The following is a 20,388-nucleotide window of genomic DNA, read 5'->3' on the forward strand; positions in this document are numbered from 1 at the left end:
GCAACACAGTTTCCAAATAGAACCAACGTGAACTAAACGCTCCGACTAGTTTGATTGAGCTGTCGCAATCAACCACACTTTGTTATGATACTACTTGTACAATTTATGATACATCTCAAGCAATGTGATGTTGTAAAATATGCAGTATGCAGGTTCTGGGAAAAATGGATTAACCTGCAGGTTGTCCAATCATTTTTCACTGGTATTGCACTTTTCTACGGCACTTTGTTACATACTGTTGTACAATTCAATGAGAAATTTTATAACTATGAAATCCGTTTTGGTCATATGTTTTGCTATACTGGTTAATGCAATCACTGGGTGATAAAAGTACTTGTGTATAGTTAATACTACTTTAGAAGTAAAAACACCTCTCTAGCACTCTGCTACATATTTTATACTTTAAATAATGAAAAGGCGTGGAAGAAATCTCTCTCTCTCCCTGAACGTAATTTGTAGAAAGTTTTAATCCTTCTTAAGTTACAAATTAATAGCATTTTCTACAAATTAATGTCTGTGTGCCTTTAGATAATACTTGACTGCAATAAGTGCTTGATAAAACCACTACATGTCTATATTGCATGTCCTTTTCCTGACAGGTAAATAACTGAAACAGGTACTTATTCAAGGTAAATTACATTTTGTGGTTACAAAATAAGGTATATGTAAGCAAAACTTATTTTGAGTAGGTTGCTTTTATCCTTCCAAAGTTACAAATTAACTACAAATACGACCACAGATTCGTGTACATGTATTCAAGATATTGCGATTGAAATTGAAATTCTTGTTTTTTGTTTATATAATACGATGCATGTAACAAAAAAAGCTTAATGATTGGACTTTGTTTATAAGTCCAGTAGTAAACAGTGTGAGCTAAAGAAGGGAATTTTCATCTAAAATACCAAGAGCAAATTGGGGAAAAATCGCTAATGGTATTAACCTCACGGCTTTCCCTTCAATCGTGCATGCGCGCCTTGCATTCAAGCTCTTTTTCGTAGAGAAACGGTTTTACCCACACAATTGTTGCTTAATCAGTTTCAGTCGTGTTAAACCAGGACCCAGTTTCTTGACTCTGCTTTACCGCCGGTAGGAAATTTTGTTTACCGTTAGTATATTTCATGAGATGGCGAGGAATTTTGGCTAATGTGTTTGTTTAAATCTTGCAGCCCAGATTTTTGTTTTAAATAACATTGCTATCAATGGGTGACGGTCGTCCTGATCGGGCAACACATTGTCACGTGACCTACAGCGGCCATGTTGTTCACATTTTGAATTGTTTTCGACGCGCGCAATATCACTTTCTGAATGAATCCGCATAATTATCAGACTTTCTTCTTGAATGATACTTTTTGCATGTCAGATGCTTTAACAAAATAATATATGGTTGAAAAGGTCTTCATATATTTGGTTCGAAGGTGTTCACTGTATTTATACAATAAAGTCGCTGAAGTGGAAAATCCAATAGTACATCCGCGAAGCAAAACTGCATGCTATTAGATACTATTGAGGTTTCACAGGCAGTGATGGGGATTTTTTTTTGGGGGGGGGGCTTGGGTGGCGCAGGAGGATATCCTCCACTCCCACTGAGCAGTTGCATCTTTTTTGAAATCAAATGAAATGTTTGGTTGAATGGCTGCCACAGTGACAATGGACTATTACTTATTTTTGAATACCCTTCCTTTTGCTGACACAAATATGGCGAAGCTTTGATGCAATTTTAATTTACTCATCCTGTTTAGGATTTTTTTTTTAAATGTAGAGAATCATTATAACATGTTTTAGGTTAAGTTGTAATAGTATTATTTCTAAAAATAGTTACTTTTTTATATAATACTATTAACTAGTCAAGATCCCTAGAGTATGTTTCAGGAGGAAACTAACCAAGTACCAAGTAATGAGTAGGTTTTATAAGACTAAAAGTATTTTGTCATAGATTTCTCTGAAAATAATGCGCATTTAATGTGTTTCCATTATTGATCTGGCACGATCATAGTGACACAGAACACATACCGTAATATTACTGAATAACACTCAAATGATTGATGCCATCTGGCAAACAAGATAAGAAAAAAAACCTTTGCACTACAGACTTTGAACCTTACGAAAAAGAAAGAAAAATTAAACAAATTAACAACTAGAGCTGATGACATTTAAAGGTCACAGTTATCCTAGTAACGCACGGCAGGCCAAGAAAACCAGCCAATGGGAAACGTGAAGAAAAGGTCAACATCAACACTGACAGCGACCAGACATTACATTCGTGCATCGTCAAGCTTTATGAAAAATCATATAGCGTATTTGTCACATCACCACTGCTGTGCGGTGCAATACCAGTAAAGACGCAAACTAGACCTGTGCTGTAATACAGTTCCCCTAGTACCAATGGACACAACCCAGTTCATTAGGAAATTACAATTATGGTCTGATGAAATATATACGAAAACATGTTTTGTGCAAACGCCCATGAACTATGGAAACAGAAATTTACTTCAAACGTTTGTTTTTACAATGTTTTTTTTTTTTTTTTCATTTAGTAATATTTGTATTGTTTTTGTGTAACATATACAGATTTAACTACAATAAATATTTAACTGTGTAATTGTTTTTTTTTGTTTTAAGCAACACCTTTCTCTGGCACTTTTCTACATATTATATTTTGATTTTAATAATGTAAATGCATTGAAGAGATAACCCACTGTAAAATCATTTTCTCTTTGCAATGAACTTGTTTACCGATCATTTCATCCTTAAAAGCTAGATGTATGATGGTGATGGGGCAACGTTCGTTGGACGAAAGTGGGGTTCAGTTAGGTAGTTCGTATGCAAGAGTATGACACAGAGGAATAAATCATTGATGTTTGTGCTTCAGTGAAGTAATTATGGTTTGACTTCTTTGCCGAAACTATGATATAAATGTATCTACATGTGCATGCCAAGCACAAAAGCATACGCCTAGCCTATATTTGCAGAAAATTTTGTACAAGCAAAAAGTATAATGGTTTTGTTTTGTGGTGTATTTAGTACAGGGGCGGCATTTTTATCAAAAGACTGTTGGGCATAATATCTATTTTGTGGAGAGTTTCAGTGTTAAGTAAACATTATAATAGCCAGGTAGAGTTTGATGAGGGATCTTGATTAGTTCCTGTATAGAAGAATGGGTGAAAATGTAAGCTTTGAAACTCAGAAAAACAATGTATATATTTCATTGTTAAAGGCTTTCATGTAGGCGTAATTTTTCGACTTTTATATTAAGTAGAGTATTTTGACAGATTTGTATTACCGTTTAGAATAAAAACCATGTGAAAGTTTCTGGTGGTGTACTGAATTATAAGTAAAAGAGTTTGGTATTTTAGTTGTTGATTGTAAAAACGTTGCAAGGTTGTCAAAATAAATGTATACGACTTCCCTTTTCTTTTATTGGAACGGTCTGCAGTGCTTAAGTTAGATTTAATAAATCATGACCTGTTAAAAGCTAATGGATTTATGGGGGATTGTCTTGATCGCAAAAAGAAAACATAGTATTTAGATGTCTTTGTGAACCGGTATTGTTTTGATAGCATCGTCTTTCGGCGAGTGATCGCGCATCAATACAATATAACGTCACGACTGAAGACAAGACGACATATTGCAAGCGGTTAGCCGAATGATTTATGCTTAAATTTTTACCTGCATAAGCGTATGCTCACAATTTTGAGTTAACAAATGTTCCTTCGTGTTCAGAATTGTATAAATTGATCGTACAATGTATTTGATAAGAATTATTTCCCTATAGTTCTATGTAATTCGTGTTTAATGAGATTATTTAACTTAAGGAGTAAAAGAAGAGGATATACACTTGCACTAAATGAAATTTGAGCAAAGTGCTCAGGAATGTGGACAAAGAGACTAAATCCCGCCGCACACGAGAGTAATTACGTGCTGAGCAAAAAGTCATTCTAGTCCGTTTACTCAGCACGTACGTAACTTACAAACTATCCCCGTATGCGGTGAATTTTAGCTGGGTGAGGAAAATATCTATCCTGTTTGATTTCTTGAGCGCAAATGTCTAGCTTATAAAAGAAGGTTACCAGCCAGAATTCCATGTGATGTATATTGCTCGTGATTTATATTCAGCTGTTGTTTGCTGATGACCCGTTTTCATAAGCCAGACTTTGTTTTGTCAGCAAATTGTTGTGCTTAGCAGCGCCGTAAAATTGGGCCCGGGTCTCGTGTGACTCAAATTTACAGTTTAAATGCAAGTGAAGCACAAACGTACACATGAGAAGCATAAGGTGCGCCTACGCAAAAAAAAATGTTTAAAAAAATTTGCAACGTTCTGCATACTACGGATTAAAATGAATTAGAACAATTCTAAAAGATTTACATACATGGCCAAACGGAATTAGTTCAGTAAACCTTATTTGATATTTCATACCTACAACACGTTTCCATTGCCTCCGGTGTCATCATTGTTACATTCACTTGTGCCAGTGTATTTAATAAAATAGTATTTTTTTAATGAATGGAAACAATGTAACGACGTTTAGGCCTTAATATTGGTCCATTGATGCAGGTTAAGTAATACTTTATAATTTATTTCAGAATAAAAACTCAGACAGAAAAATGTAATTTGTGAAGAAAGCTTCACGTAAACTTTGAAAATGTTTGTTTATACCCCCAAATGATATCTTAACAGCGCCCCCATACGTGCAACAGTGTACATGTTTATCATTCTGACATTGCACGGGAATGTCGGTGCTAAGGGTCAAACTTTACCACTGATCTCTATTATTTAGGCATTACAACCCAACCTCGTCCCAATGGCGTCGAGTAGCACGCTTCCACTAGCTGCTCTTTCACCCTAGTATTTTTTGCGTTTTCCAAAAATTGCATGCCGTAAATTGGTTGTATTTACAATTCCGTAACTTGAAAAGTACATGAGTGATTTGAATGATTCTAGCACTAATGAAAGACAGCTTATGAACTGAACTTTCATATCCTAGACTTTGAAAGTACTACATACAGAACTTCACTAAAACAATGGTCCCAAAATTTAGGTTTTGGATCTTTCACTCATCCTGTATAAGTATCTGTTCGGGCAGCCAAAGCTTGTATGTGTAGCCATTGTGCCCAACAAAACTTTCACACCACTTTCTTGATTTACTATGAGAACGAACAAATATGTTCTTTGACATGAGGACGCCATCACTGGATTGGCTTTACACCGTCCTGTCCAGGGGGCACTATACGGAATTGCGAATATACTTGTCGTGTATTTGCGTGGGTTATTTGGGGAATATAATATCAACAGTGACATGGAAGCTGCTGTATTGTTAAGGTTGCTTCCATGGTATGACGCCTTTTCTTATCTGAGTATCAATGCGCGCACAAGTAATAATATAGTTCAATAAATAGTTCCGTCTACATTGCAATTAAACGTTTCACAATGACGTTCCATAATGTGTTTAGAATGAAAGACAACGCCGTTTACAACTCAAATACAATGTACAATAAAGTAATCTGAAACCGTAACAACGTAAATCATTATCACAGAAATTAAAAAGCATAAAAAACAAACAACGTTCAACCAAACAAACTAGAAAAAAATAACAATTGTCGAAATTGCGCGAATGAATGCAAATTAAAAGAGATCACATGGCGGATGAATACTATACTATAATTTCCTTGCGTCGTTGACAAACCGAGATTTGTTATCGCATACCTGCATATGCCCATTACTTGTTAAACCGCAGTAGCCGGTATCAACGCTTCAGCTAAGTTTTCACGAGAAAACCCGGTAAGTTTACGTCTATTTTTGGTTGAACATTAACTAAAGACATCCAATTACATACCATTACGAAAAGCGAACTTTAACATGAGGGATCATGCATCATTTTAAATGAGCGTAATTCTAATGGAAAAACAAACCTCTCAGTTTGTACTAATAAGAGATACATACGTCGCCCATCGATGCTAGTTTTTGTCCGAGATTTTCAATCTGCCTTCTTATGGGACCTATTTATTGGATAATTTCAGGTACAGTCTTAGCGACAGGATGGGCAATAATCAAAGCAACACATCCTTCCGTATCGAGGGAAGGGATAAGTGGGTGGTGTTCGAGAAAAACTGGTTTGCTGAGGGCCGTTCAAGACGAGTCTACCGGGGCACCTACCAGGGCGAAAGGCATATGACGGGAAAGGAGTGTGTGGTGAAAATCTACAAAGAACAGTGGTCCGAAAAGCTGGGAGAGATGGCCTACAGAGCTGATATCCGGGCTACGGACAGAGCTCAAGAGATGGCCAAGCTATTCAACAGAGAGTACATGATGAACGGCTACTCCATCGAGTTCAACAAGCTCGAGATCACATGGATCAACTCCTCGGCCGGCTTCAGGTTCCTGGGATTTCTTAGGATCCCTAAGAAAGTCAAAAGCAAGAAAGCGGACGAGAGGGCTCCCTCTTCGGCGATGATCATTAAGGGGGACACGGTATTGATCGAGAAATACCTCAAAGGTGAGTTCATCCATTTCCTGAGCAACACCGCATACCAAGACGAGAGTGTCCAGGACACCGTATCAGCAGCATTCAGTCACTTTACCTACCAAGCTTCCAGCGGGCAGATCCTGGTGTGCGATCTGAAAGGAGTGCACGGTGAACAAGGCTACGTGTTCACCGACCCCGCTATCCATAGCCATATCGACCCCGGCAACTACGGTTCCGCCGATCTGGGAGATGTCGGCATACTCAAGTTCTTCGAGAACCACACATGCGGTGATCTATGCGAGGGGTTTCAGAGGCTGGACCCGGCGGACGTGACTTCACGTGTCCGTAGACAAGCAAGAGCACTTACACCGGGGAGATCAACAACGCATTTGCACGAATTGTCACTATGAGACGTCTTAAAACAGGTTGTTTAGCGAATTGTAAATCAGGGCTGGTTGTCCCACACACACAAAAACAGTCGAAAAGGGCATGTATTCACAAAGGTGGAGGCAGAATTCACAACCGTGTCTAACGTATTGCTGAGAAGAATAATTTGTCGTCTAAATGCTTTTTAGTTTGTTTTATTTGATTTTATCAATCACAATACGGGACTTGTAAAACCACTTGAGCCACCTTTTTTGTTTATCTAGTTTACAAATCGAAGCCAGTAAAATAAGTCGCACGTTACTCTTGAACAATTTGAGCGATTTACAACCCTTGAGTTCGATGAAGCATAGCGTTCGTTCCAAAGCATCGATTTGAATGAAATAAAGATTTGTATGGTAGTAAGGTAAATCTGATTTTCGGAGGTAACTTGAAAATATTCAAAAAGTCACATGCAATATACCTATATTAAATAGTATAAGACCTTTTGGGGAGGAAAACCTGTAGTATCAATCAAAACTGAACTGTAAAACATGTAAAACTGAACAACATTTGAAGAATGTCCTTATTACGCTTGATATGAAACACAATAAATGACATTTAAGTCGTTTTGTCAAAGCATGAAATGTGTTATTCTTTCAACATTACGATAACGTCATTTTATATATATTATTGATGTTTAACCCTGGGACAAGATACGAAGGGGAGCACGCGTGAGTCCAAAATTATGGGGCTAAATTTGTGTGTCAACTATCATTGACTCTTGCTAAAAAGAGTGGCTAAACAATTTTCCCCCTGGAGTTTATTCACCGGGTAGGCCAACCCTTACAAAAAATGGTCTCTCCCATCAGCCGTTGACTTGTGCACAAAAACCTTAGTGTATACCTCAATGGTATAATGGTGTAGCCAGCTCATTTGCTTATCTCTATATCAATAAACTGTATGCCTTCCTTTGTCTGGCCCTGCTACTAAAAATGTGAACAGCATTGGGGGTCAATCCTGATCCAGAAATACCCTTAGGGTAATTATAGGTTTCTTTTGATCTGATCGGATCATTAGAAAACTATTTATACCCCCAAACACAGTTATTCACCCCCAGTATAAAACGCCTTCCGCGTGCGCCCCTTCGTGCATTCGTGTAAAAAAAGTCAGTGCGTCGCAGGATAAATATATTTAACTTTAATAACTGTTTTTTGTCGGTATATTGGTAAAACAAAACTGATAATTAAAACACAAAAATGTATTTGCAATAAATTTTAAAACTTGTTACCTAAAATATTTAATCTGTGTCAATTATTAGCTGGGCACAAAAGTGAATCACAAGTCTATGGTATATTTCTTCTCCGTATTCAAATACTTGTCTTGATACCATCTGTTACAGGTGGTTTTGAAATCCCTGTTCAGTTTGAATTTTAGTCTTACGAAAATGAGAAGAGGTTGAAATGTATTCAAGCAAACGACCATTAAACTGCTTAAAAAATAATTTTTGAGAAACTCTTTTTACCAATAGTTTGTCCTTGTTTGATTAATTGTAATATTCAAGCATTTTCTTGATACGTACATATTTAATTGCAGCTTGTCTAATTGAAACTTTTTCAACAGCAACACCTCTCTGGCACGTAATTACATGTTCGTTTAAAATGTTAATGATGAAAATCATTTTCTCTGTCAATAATTGTTTTGGTAGATCGTTGTAATTCCTCTAAGGTTACAAATTAACTACAACATTTACCAGACGTGTGGCGTGTTTTGTGACAAACGATTGTGATGGGGCAAAGTTCGTTGAGCGGACGTATGAGGAGTTGAGCTATTTATAGCTGTGGTTTGCAAACGTATTACACAGCAGAAGTGCTCGTAGATGTATTGTGCTTTAGTGTAGTAATAATGCATTGAATTTTGTGCTGCTAAAATCAAGATATATATATCCACATGTGCATGCCAAGCACAAACGTATATGCCTATTTGGAGACAACTTTGGACAAGCTTAAATGAGTAATAGTTTTGTTTTGTTGTGTATTAAGTACTGCAGGGGAGGTATTTAGCTATCATTTTCGGTCCAAAAAGTGGGCCACTGGTATCAAATGATCGAAAGGAGCAATGCTCACAGTGGTTTTCATTCAAAAAAAGATAGGCATTCAAATACCCATGAAATACGTTTTAGTTTAAAGTTATTTAAATAACTTGAGTCCGGACTGAAACATTATTTACCATCAGATTTCGTGATTTGTACATGAGGAACAAACCAAGTCTTTTTCCTGAAATAATGACAGCGATTTTTTGTCTGGTTTTGTTATTAAGGTTCTCAATCATGAAGATAGGAAAATCACCACGGTTCTTTGTATTTTAAAGGTATGTTCAATGCGTATCGGTAAATAGGAAATAACTTGTGAATAGAGTAACAGTCAATAACATTTAGTTGTATTCCTATGTTACGTTACAATTTTATTATCTAACTCGGTGACTTGTCTTTTGACTCACCCTGTACGATGAACTTATCCATTCAACACAAAAACCGAGTATGTACACCATCCAGAATATTGAATGACCAAAAAAAGAATTCAAGACGTTTTGTGAAAGTATGAAATATTTCGTTATAAGCTACTTTCAACTTTAAATTAACGCTTATAGTTATCGCTGTATTTTACATGAAAATCTTACTTTAACCAATGCTCCTCTTATGTTTTACATGAAAATCTAACTTTAACCAATGCTCCTCGTATGTTTTTGTCAGGTCTGTGGTAAACCAAACTAACAGTACTTATATTACTAATATACTAATAATTATGGAATAGAAATAGATTTCTTCATACTTATATTTCTATACTTATATTAATATAATACATTTCCATAAAACAAACAATATATTAGTCCCAACTATTGACTGGGCAAGATCAAAGTGAATCACAACCCAGGTATATTTGCACTTCATATTTGAATACGATGTCATCTGTTAAAAGGTGGGAAAATCCCTGTTCAGTTTGACTTTGAACCTAATGAAAGAAGTTTTGACAACTGAAACAACAAGAGTTGATGGCAAGCTCAAAGCTAGCCTAGTAACAGCATCTAGGCTAGCCAATAGAGGCAAAATGTCAACACTGATAGTGGTCTGACGTTACAATCGTGCCTCGCCGTTTTTAGCATTATGGAAAACCCCATTTAGCGTATAAATTGTCAACTGTTCACTGCTGTGCGATACAAAGACATTAAAAGACCCAGAACTTTGCTGTTATAAATCCTAATGTGTTAGTTTACATCGGTAGTCTGATGAACATAACCCACCAAAAGACTTTGAACGCAGACGATGCATGAACTGTGCAAAAATAAATTAAGAGACACGCACTTTCATCAATATTTTGTCCCATTTTCCATTTTTGGGGGACATTCATGTACTTTTTTTCCCGACACCTAAAGAAACTGTAGCTATATATTATGCGACTGAAATTTACACTGACTTATGAATTTTCAATTCAATGTACATCTATAATTATGAACCTTTCCAGTATTTTAGCTGCTTTGTATGTTCAGTAAAATACAATCAAGTACATAAAATAAACAATGACAACAACAACAACGACGTAGCATTCTGCCGTAGCTCGATGTCTCCATGGTGGTGTGCAGATTGTGAAACACTGTCCTTCGCAGCTGTCGAAGAACCACCAGAAAGCGCGGGTTGTCTCCACCCTTTCTGTAGGCCAAGAGTCCACCTTTGACTTCAAAGCGCTCCCAGACACGAAGCAACTTCCTCACCATCTTCGGCTGACGGGCCATCTGGCTCCTACTCATCCGCTTAGGACTTGCCAGCTCCACATTCACCACTTGTCATATGGCCGCATCTCTCCGCTGGGCTTCTAGTAGGCCTTGGCCACCTGTCAAGCCTCCATTTACATCATGGCTTGATTGGCCACTGGTCGGGGTTTTCACAGGGGCTGCTTCTGGGCAACTTCTTGGGTCTACTGGTGCTTCAGAACTCATGGATTCTGGCTCTTGGACTGGGGATATATGGACATCAGGAACTGGCTGCAGGGTAGAGACTCCTGGTTGATGCTGCGTCTCCCTTCCTTGCAGGGCACACTCCAAACTCTCAATGTAGCCTCTCTGCCTCATCTGTTCCCCTATCACCTGCCTCATCATCTCTTTGAGGGTGTTGATTTGCCGAAATTGCTGCAGAATTACCTCTACTAGACTGGTGCTGCAGTAGCCGGAGCATTTCTGACTGAGGCTGCACATCAGTGGCTTCAAAATTGACGAGGTTGCAGGTTTTAGCGGGTACAGGGTCGAACCCACAGAGCTGAAGGGGAGTCAAAACTTTAACCATCATGCACTTGTCCGATCCACCAATATAACGACACTGTGTTGATTTATAGACTCTATTACTTGACTAATCTCAACTGACCACCTATGACAGAAAAAACAAACCTTTGAAAAAATGCCTATCATCTCTAGACTATCAAAACAAATATATTCCCTACCCGGATTCTCCACCAAAAATTTTAAAAAAATGTCAGCGTCTTTATTAGATGTCCCCAACCCTTTTATAGTTGTGTATTCCCCTGATGAACTTTCCCCAGTAACAAGTCCGCATGCCTGCCACACTCCCATGGTATGACGTCATCACTTAATTGAATATCAATGCGCGCACAATTAATAATATAGTTACAATAAATGTTTCACAATGACGTGCGAAGATGCTTTAGCACTGAAGGACAACTTGGTTTACGATTCAAATATATAGAAAGATTATCCAAAACCCTTGCAACGAAGAAATCGAAGGGCATAACCAAACAAAACTGTAAAAGCCACGCCCTGTGCGGAGCGGATTGATACGTAATAAAAGTCCTCACATTCTGGATGAATATTCTGCTTCATTCCTTGGGAAACCGGACATAAGGTTCACACATCTGCATCTGCACAGTATTGTTAAATTGCTGTAACGGGCGTCAACGTTTCAGCTCAGAATCTCGACAAAACTGTGAGTTTTATGCATATGACTCGTAAATTAACTAAAGACTTATGCGAATAACAGATACACATATCGCCCATCGATACGTTTTTTTTGTAAAAGATGTACAATCTGCTGCTTTTAATGGTCCTTTTTATGGGATAATTTCAGGTGATATCTAAGCGACAGAATGGGCAATAACCAGGGTAACAGATGCCTTCCTATCGAGGGGACACGTAGGAGAGTGGAGTTCGAGGACAACTGGTTTGCTGAGGGCCGTTCACGGCGAGCTTACCGGGGCACCTACCATGGTGATCGGCGTGTGGAGGGGAATAAGTGTGTGGTAAAACTGTACAAACAAGAGTGGTGCGACAGAATGGGAGAGTTGGCCTACAGGGCCGATATCCGCGCGTCGGAAAGAGCTCAAGAGATGGCCATGGCATTTAAACAAAAGTACCCGACTATCGAATCCATTGAGTTCGTCCAGCCCGAGATCTCGAAAATCGACCACTCGTCCGCCTTCAAGCTGCTCGGATTCATTCCGATCCATAAGAGAGTCAAAGGTAAGACTACAGAAACCAAGGTTACCTCCAAGGTGATGATACCCACGGGATCAACCGTGGCAGTCGAGAGGTACCTCGAGGGCGAGTTCATCAGATTCCTGAGCAACACCGGGTACCAAGGCGAAGAAGTACTTGACACATTGCCGTCAGCATTCAGTCACTTCACCTTCCACATTTCAAACGGGCAAATCCTAGTGTGCGATCTGAAAGGATTGCGCTGGGAACATGGCTACGTGTTCACCGACCCAGCAATCCACAGCCAGACGGCCGGCGACAGGCCCAACTACTTCGGCCCCACCGACCTTGGGGTCCTCGGCATGATCAAGTTCTTTCAGAACCACCGATGCAACGAATTGTGCGAAGGTTTTTTGAAGCCGGACCTGGTCAACATTAGGCCACGCCACACTAGCCGAGCAAGACGCATTACAGACAGGCCGGAATCAACGTATATGCAGGAACTGGAACGACACAGCCCAGTAGGATTTGAGTTGCTGTCGTCGTCGTAACCTAATCCATGTGTAACTACAGTTCCCACAATCACTGGTTGATTAAATCCCTTTTGCAACGTACTTTAGAATTGTAAATTGCTCTGTGGCACTATATGTTACTTATCATATCATTTAAATAATGAAAGGCGTGGGAAAATGTCTCATGGTTATTTTCTCCATATATCTCCGTTTATCTCCAAATACATATTTTTGCAGATAATTTTCCTCCTCAAGTTACAAATTAACTACAAATAATGGCGTATGTACCTTTAAAAAAAATCATGTGATTACAATTAGTGCTTGTTAAACCACTTTTTTGATGGCGTTTTTCTGAAAAGTTAAACACTGAAATGGATTTTGTCATTTTACATTATGTTACTTTTATACCAGCAAAGTTACAAATTAACGTACGCCCACAGATCCGTGTACATAAAAATATTGTGATTGCAATAACTGCATGGTAGAATAAATCACTATCTTTTTTGAAAGGGTAAAAACTCAACTAGATTTTAGGGAAAATACGGTTTTTTTGTCCAGTGAACAGTTGGTGGCTTACAAAGGCCGGTGTAAGATGGAGAATGGAATTTCCATCGTAAACACCCACAATAAACCAATTGGGAAAACAATCGGTTGTAAAGTTTGGCTAATGCTAACCCAGGGCTTTTCCTCTAATCATAAACACCTTGTAGTTAAGCTCTCTTGGTTTTTTTTCTCGTAGAGAAACAGTTTTAGCCATACAAAGAATACAGCCCGATTAGTTTCCCAGGGCCCAGTTTCTTGACTCTGTTTATCGCCGTAAATGTTAGGTTCACACATTCCCGATTTTTTAAGCCGAATCGCCGCGAAAAGCAATTCTTGAGAAAATCGGGGAATGGTTCTTTGCTGCCTCGGGATGATTCTGTTAGTTCGATGAAAGATCGTTAAAGATCGGGAAGCACCCCGAGAATTTTGGACATTTTCAAATTTTCGGGGTGATTCGGGAACCAATTTTAATACTTGGTTTATTCTTGTCGTATATTTAACTAATTATGGATATTCTTACAGTATTCTTGAAAAGTTTCGTAGAGTTGTTCTTGGTGTTAACAGTCCAGAATCATGCCGAATCATTACGAATGTTTCAAGAAATGTACGAATATAGTAAGAATAACTAACGAATACACTAAGATTTTGTTAAGAATAAATAAGAAAAATCTAAGAACTTAGCATGAATGAATCACAAATAATGCTGAATTTTCCAGATTTTCCTACGAATCTATTAAGACTGACCAAGAATCAAGAAAAATTTAATACGATTTGTTACAGAATAGTCCCGAATGAATCAAGAAGATCTCGAATGCACGCCGATTTAAATAAAACGAGGTGGAGATCTACGCTGCTTGGCAAATTGGAACTGACGGACGATGAGCGCTTGTCTGGATCGGTTTACATACCGGGATCGCCTGGACTCGGCCTAGTTCTGGATGATTCTGGCTTGTTCTGATGGGTTGTTTGGGAACGTTTTCATTACATTCGGCTTATTCGGTCTTTGTTCTTATCAAATTCGTAATAAAATCGGCATAATTCTGGGTCATTCTAGAAGATTCTGGATTTATTCGTATTATTATTCTTGACCAAATCGCTACAATTCGGTTTTTCTACACTAAATCGCAATCATTCGACTCGATGTTAAAAATTAATGTTAAAAATGCAACCTCCAAACTCTAGTGTGTTCACGTAATTTCTCAGTATGTTGAGTCAGGTTTAAATACATGAATAGGTTTTCGCTGCTATTTTAAAACATGCATTCAAATTCAAGTTTGGTCACCCTCTTTAGTCACCAGGTCGAGAATATTCCTCATTACAGATCAAATTCGTCTAAGCTGCTGCCGTTTGGCAGCATTCAGAGATCGAATTCTTTTTAATTTAAATCAATTAGACGATTCTGATTTCTGAATAACAAGATTTGGCATAGATGAGGCAAAATCGAATACTCGGGGAAGAAAACGTGTGCTCATTGTTTGAATTTGCTTTAACTGAATTTGAAATTGTATGACAAGATACGAAATTAAACACTAAAAGTGCACTCAATCGATGTTGGTGGACGAAGTTGAATATCAGAAACGGTGAATTCGAATGATAACCGTTTTAAAATATTCGGGACAACTTATAAACAAAGAACATTCTCTCAATGTACATATGCGATTAAAGAAGTTGTGAAAGTTGTAAAATGATTGAAAGTATTCATACAGGATAGACATTATTTTACATGTAATTGGTTTGTTGTTCTAACTAACAACGACAACCTCATTAGGCTATTAACAGTAGGCTATACCCACACGGAACCGCACGTCTACATGACGTTTATGCATGTTTTCCCGGACAATTTTGAAAAATGTTTACATGAATTTGTAAAAAGCATTCATTTTCGCACGAAATAGAATAAGCGTTTCAAATCCCTGTTTCTATTTAACAAATGATAATTCTATTTTCATGAAGGTGCAATCAGTCGTAAAAAAAACCGGCGTACGATTTCCCGAATGTGCAATGAGTTAGTATATTTACATGTCATTTTATCGAGAAATCGAAAGCATATCCGCAAATCCTGTAATTCCAAAATTGTAATATTTGTATAATTGTGATGGCTTTGAAACTTTCGCTTTTTTGAAGTATCACAGATGGTCATTATTTGTCAATTTAAATGTACTGGCACTCCTTTTGGAGATATAATTTCACCATGATATACTGAATGGTTCACAATGGATTGTATTCTTAATCACTTATGAAATAGTTCTTGTTTTGCATTGAAGCGTATGCATCATATTTCTAAATGGTGATAAGCTTCAGGAAAGGTTTTAAGATAGATTATCCATTCCTCAATGTAATTCATTTTTGCACATACATTTCTAAAATTTGTGCATAACATATAGTGAGTGCTAGCCACTCATGTTTACACACTACGAGTAGTTTACCATTCGTCATATACAAAAAGGCTTGGTTCCCGAATACAAATACAGGCGGCATTATTATTATAATGACTTGGCGGTTGCCAAGCCAACCCTATTTATAACATGTACAATTGTATAGTCAAATCTATTATTCTCTAAATAGAGAATTTGGCCCTTGAACTTGAATTGTTCGGGCATACAGTGTACTATGACTAGCCCGGTCCTTCACCTCCAATTTAATAGCAATTTTTGAATCTGTGGAATTGAATTTTGTGCGCTAAAGGCCAGCTTTATTAGGATTGCCTTGCCTTGTTTTTACATTGCTTTAACCTAATTTTCATTGTTTCGCTCCCCACCTCAATGCTCCGACTAGAATAATAACTAAATGTAGAACTGGTACCGATTGCTATGTTTTCACAGTTTTGGAGTCGGTTTAAAATTAAACCTTTGTAGCTGATACAAATATTATCTATCCTGAAAAACGCAATCGTTGCGGTCGAGGAGTACCATGAAGGAAACTATGTCAAGTCTTCAAACAACACTGGGCATGTCCACCGTAGAGAAATGGCCAAGCCAGCTGCTTTTAGAAATTTAACTGTAACTAAATGGCGAAATTATGTCAGCTGCAAGCTCACAGACCCAGCTCTTTTAACGGGGGCACAAAAGCCGCTGATTTGAGGAAAGCGGGTTCACGTATCTTGACTTTTTTTAGGATCACTGCAGGTGCAATGCAAGGCTAGTGGCTCTACAACAGGTGAATTGTTGTAATTCAATGAAATAATAAGTAACCCTAAAGGAGCCGGGTTATTTTGACCATCTCTCAGCCAGGGGGGGGGGGGGGCGGATTCCGCCCCCCCCCAAGATCTCGGACATCGAGTGACGAAAAATTTTGAAACTCGGCACATGCATAGAGCAACTCTTCCCAAACATACCCACGAAATTTCATGACTATAGGTCAAAGGGTTTTGGAATTATGGCTACTTAATTATTCACATGTGTCCGAATGGCAATTCTGCTCTGTGTACACGACGTATATGCACAAATTCAGTTTTCACGGCGCGTAGCGCCGGAAAAATTTTTCATAACAGCTCGGGTCGCGAAATTGTTTTTTTTAGAGGCTATCACGGAAAATGTTGAGGGGGGGGGGGGAGGCGGATTCCGCCCCCGGCCCCTTTAGGGGTAAAATGTCAGGGGAGAGTTCTACAATTGAAACATATTAGTGAGAAAAGTCGTGTGACATCCCCCAATCTATTTTTTTTTATCACACACTACTTAGCTTTAAGAGATTGTTTTCCTTTCTACTTTTATTGAGAGTAGTTTGGCGGGGTTTTTTTTTTTGGGGGGGGGGGTTGTGTTTTAATGTCATTTAATTTTGTGCGTTCATTTTAATTATACTTTTTGTTAAGGTTTCATGTTAAAATTTGTGGAAGAATTTGATGTATCTTTGTTTTTAATCCAACCATTTCGTTTGATGTTTAATTGCAAATAAATACATTAATTATAATGAAATATAGAGACATCTGTGGTGTGATATTTATGTATACATTAATGAACTAGAAGTTATTAGGAAAAATTCATTGTGATGTCAACACATGACAGCCATAATTTTAACTTTAATTTATGCAAATTAATATATGGCATTTATGCAAATTATGACACTGCATTTGGCAAATTTGGGAACGTAGGGATATTGAAATTTACCTAGGACTAGAATAATGATGAAATCAATGTAAAAGGACTAAAATTATTGTTTGAAGTTCCTCAAGAAGCTATCTAGTATGAGAAATATGACCCAATCAATGTAAAAGTCCTAAAATATGCAGCCATTTTGGATTATGCAAATTAGGCATATTTCCACAACTTGGATTTTTTGGACTTTTAGTATGTCATTTAAGGGACCTTATAGAAACGCACTGTGGTGAAAAAAAATCTGTTGCAATTCGTTTGAGGTCAAACCTTATTTTGCCTGGACTATGTGTCACTTCGTGAAAACATAAACCGTTCTAAGAAATTGTTACATTTGCGTGTCTGACGTCACAGAAGCGCGCGCGAAAAAAATTACTTAATTTCAGTAAGAAGCCTTGCAACAATAATATTTACAGACAATGTCACACATTATGATACAATTCCTTTTCCAGAATTAAATGGAGCAAAAAATTGAGATAAATATATAGGGTTCCCGACTTTTCAGTACAGTAGAAACGTTATAAGAGCAACGGTATATTATAAACCAAACGATGAAATAAAATGTCCTTATAATCTCAAAGAAAAAAAAACTTTTGCCAAAAAAGTCATATGAAAGTGACCAGGATTTGCCTCAGATTGCACCACAGAACATCCAGGATCCAAAAAATGTTCGGGGCCCTTCAGCTACGTCGTAAGGGCTTTGCGCTTCGCGTTCACATTAATGTTGTCCGTCCTTTATAAAATGTAAAACACCTTTGTATTAAGGTACGGATTAAATATCACGTGCAAAATTGTAATATTTGTATAATTGTGATGGCTTGGAAACTTTCGCTTTTTTGAAGTATCACAGATGGTCATTATTTGTCAATTTAAATGTACTGGCACTCCTTTTGGAGATATAATTTCACCATGATATACTGAATGGTTCACAATGGAATGCATTCTTAATCACTTATGAAATAGCTCTTGTTGTGCATTGAAGCGTATGCATCATATTTCTAAATGGTGATAAGCTTCAGGAAAGGTTTTAAGATTGATTATCCATTTCTCAATGGAATTCATTTTTGGTCATACATTTCCGAAATTTTTGTATAACATTGTAGTGAGTGCTAGCCACTCATGTTTACACACTACGAGTAGTTAGTTTACCATTCGTCATATACAAAAAGGCTTGGCTCCCAAGTACAAATACAGGCGGCATTATTATTATAATGACTTGGCGGTTGCCAAGCCAACCCTATTTGTAACATGTACATGTATACAGTCAATGCTTTTTTTCTCTTAATTAATAGAGAATTTGGCCCTTGAGCTTGAAATGTTTGGGCATACAGTGTACTATGACTAGCCTGGTTCTTCACTTTCAATTTAATAGCAATTTTTGAATCAGTGGAATTGAATTTTCTGCGATAAAGGCCAGCTTTATTAGGATTGCCTTGCCTTGTTTTCACATTTCTTTAAATTCATTTTCATTGTTTTGCTCCCCACTTCAGAGGTAGAATGCTCCAACTAGAATAATAACTAAATGTAGAACTGGTACCGATTGCTATGTTTTCACAGTTTTGGAGTCATTTCAATTTAACCTTTGTAGACGATACAAATATTATCTAACCTGAAAAACGCAATCGTTGCGGTCGCGAGGTACCATGAGGGAAACCATGTCAAGTTTTCAAACAACGCTGGGCATGTCCATCATAGAGAAATGGCCAGGCCAGCTGCTTTTAGTAATTTAACTGTAACAAAATGGCGAAATTGTGTCAGCTGCAAGCTCACAGACCCAGCTTTTTTACGGGGGCACAAAAGCCGCACTTGTACGGCCCCGCTGATTTGAGGAAAGCGGGTACACGTATCTTGACTTTTTTTAAAGGATTTTTCCAGTGTCACAATAAAATGTGAACTCCTAAAAATCCAGTGCCTCTTATCGTTTCATTGGTTGAACGTTCACAATCCTCACGTAGGCATGCGCAACACTACCATGGAGTCAGAATTTAAAAGCTCTAAATTCAAAACGCAACGCGCCAGGTGCTTTCTGCGCGACATCGCGCAGAACATGATACGCGCGCGTCTATCTTCATAAAAGGGTTGTTTACATCTTACTCGCCAGCTGAACACTCCATTATTTTGCAAGAGGGATTTTTCAAAAGAATAAAGTGAATTTATTGAACAAAATCGGGATGTTTTGAACGAATTATATGATTTTGTCTTACCGGCTCGGGTAATTATCAGCACCCAGACTCTAAGTGGTCTTAAACAGAGTGATAAAAACCTCGGAAGCACACATTTATTCCCTTATTATATTTTTTGTTAAGGTTTCATGTTAAAATTTGTGTAAGATTTTGAAGTATCTTTGTTTTAAATCCAACCACTTCTTTTGATGTTTAATTGCAAATAAATACATTAATAATAATGAAATCGAATAAATACAAAAAAAAAATTCAAGCTTGAAGCAGTCCAAAAATAAATCCAAGATTTTTAAACAAATGAAAAACAAAACTAACACGGGATATTGCCGTTTTCATTGTTCGGTTTCAAACATTTTTTTCATACATCCTAACGTGTTTTATACGTCGTGCAGGAATGAAACAAAGAGCACTGAAAGCAGAATCGCGCCACCAGATCTCTGATATTTTTTTGCTGATGTATCATAACGTATACCGCAAATCTCGTATTTGGACATTCGGCAAGGAACCTCTGCCACGTTTGGTACCGTTTCGGTGGTTGAGATGACTTCATACCATTTAAAAGTCTTATATTTTTCTTTGTTCTAGTGGCCGATTCGAACAATAAAAAAGGCAAAATTCATGCTAAAACCCCTCACACTTTCAAAACGTATTTAATATAAAAAACAGTCAATCAAAAATGTAATAACCATCACAAAATTTGAACAGGGAGTGCATTAATGCAAATGACAAGAACAAATTATATAAGCCCCACTTGGTTGTGACG

General features: G+C 37.6%; 2 protein-coding genes across 2 annotated transcripts; both read left to right on the forward strand.

The window, feature by feature from the left end:
* The first annotated feature begins 6,034 nt into the window (after positions 1-6,034).
* On the forward strand, positions 6,035-6,871 carry LOC119733042. Its single transcript, XM_038206622.1, has one exon. The coding sequence runs from the start codon at positions 6,035-6,037 to the stop codon at positions 6,869-6,871; it is 837 nt and encodes a 278-aa protein (XP_038062550.1).
* A 5,103-nt stretch (positions 6,872-11,974) lies between these two features.
* Positions 11,975-12,853, forward strand: LOC119733043 (alpha-protein kinase vwkA-like). The gene has a single exon (XM_038206624.1). The coding sequence runs from the start codon at positions 11,975-11,977 to the stop codon at positions 12,851-12,853; it is 879 nt and encodes a 292-aa protein (XP_038062552.1).
* The last annotated feature ends 7,535 nt before the right edge of the window (positions 12,854-20,388 follow it).

The sequence above is a fragment of the Patiria miniata genome, unplaced genomic scaffold, assembly GCF_015706575.1.
Source record: "Patiria miniata isolate m_02_andy unplaced genomic scaffold, ASM1570657v1 HiC_scaffold_25, whole genome shotgun sequence".
Classification (NCBI taxonomy): domain Eukaryota; kingdom Metazoa; phylum Echinodermata; class Asteroidea; order Valvatida; family Asterinidae; genus Patiria; species Patiria miniata.

Excerpts from the sequence above, each read along its gene's own strand:
- LOC119733042 (XM_038206622.1), top strand. The coding sequence starts at position 6,035 with ATGGGCAATAATCAAAGCAACACATCCTTCCGTATCGAGGGAAGGGAT.
- LOC119733043 (XM_038206624.1), top strand. The coding sequence starts at position 11,975 with ATGGGCAATAACCAGGGTAACAGATGCCTTCCTATCGAGGGGACACGT.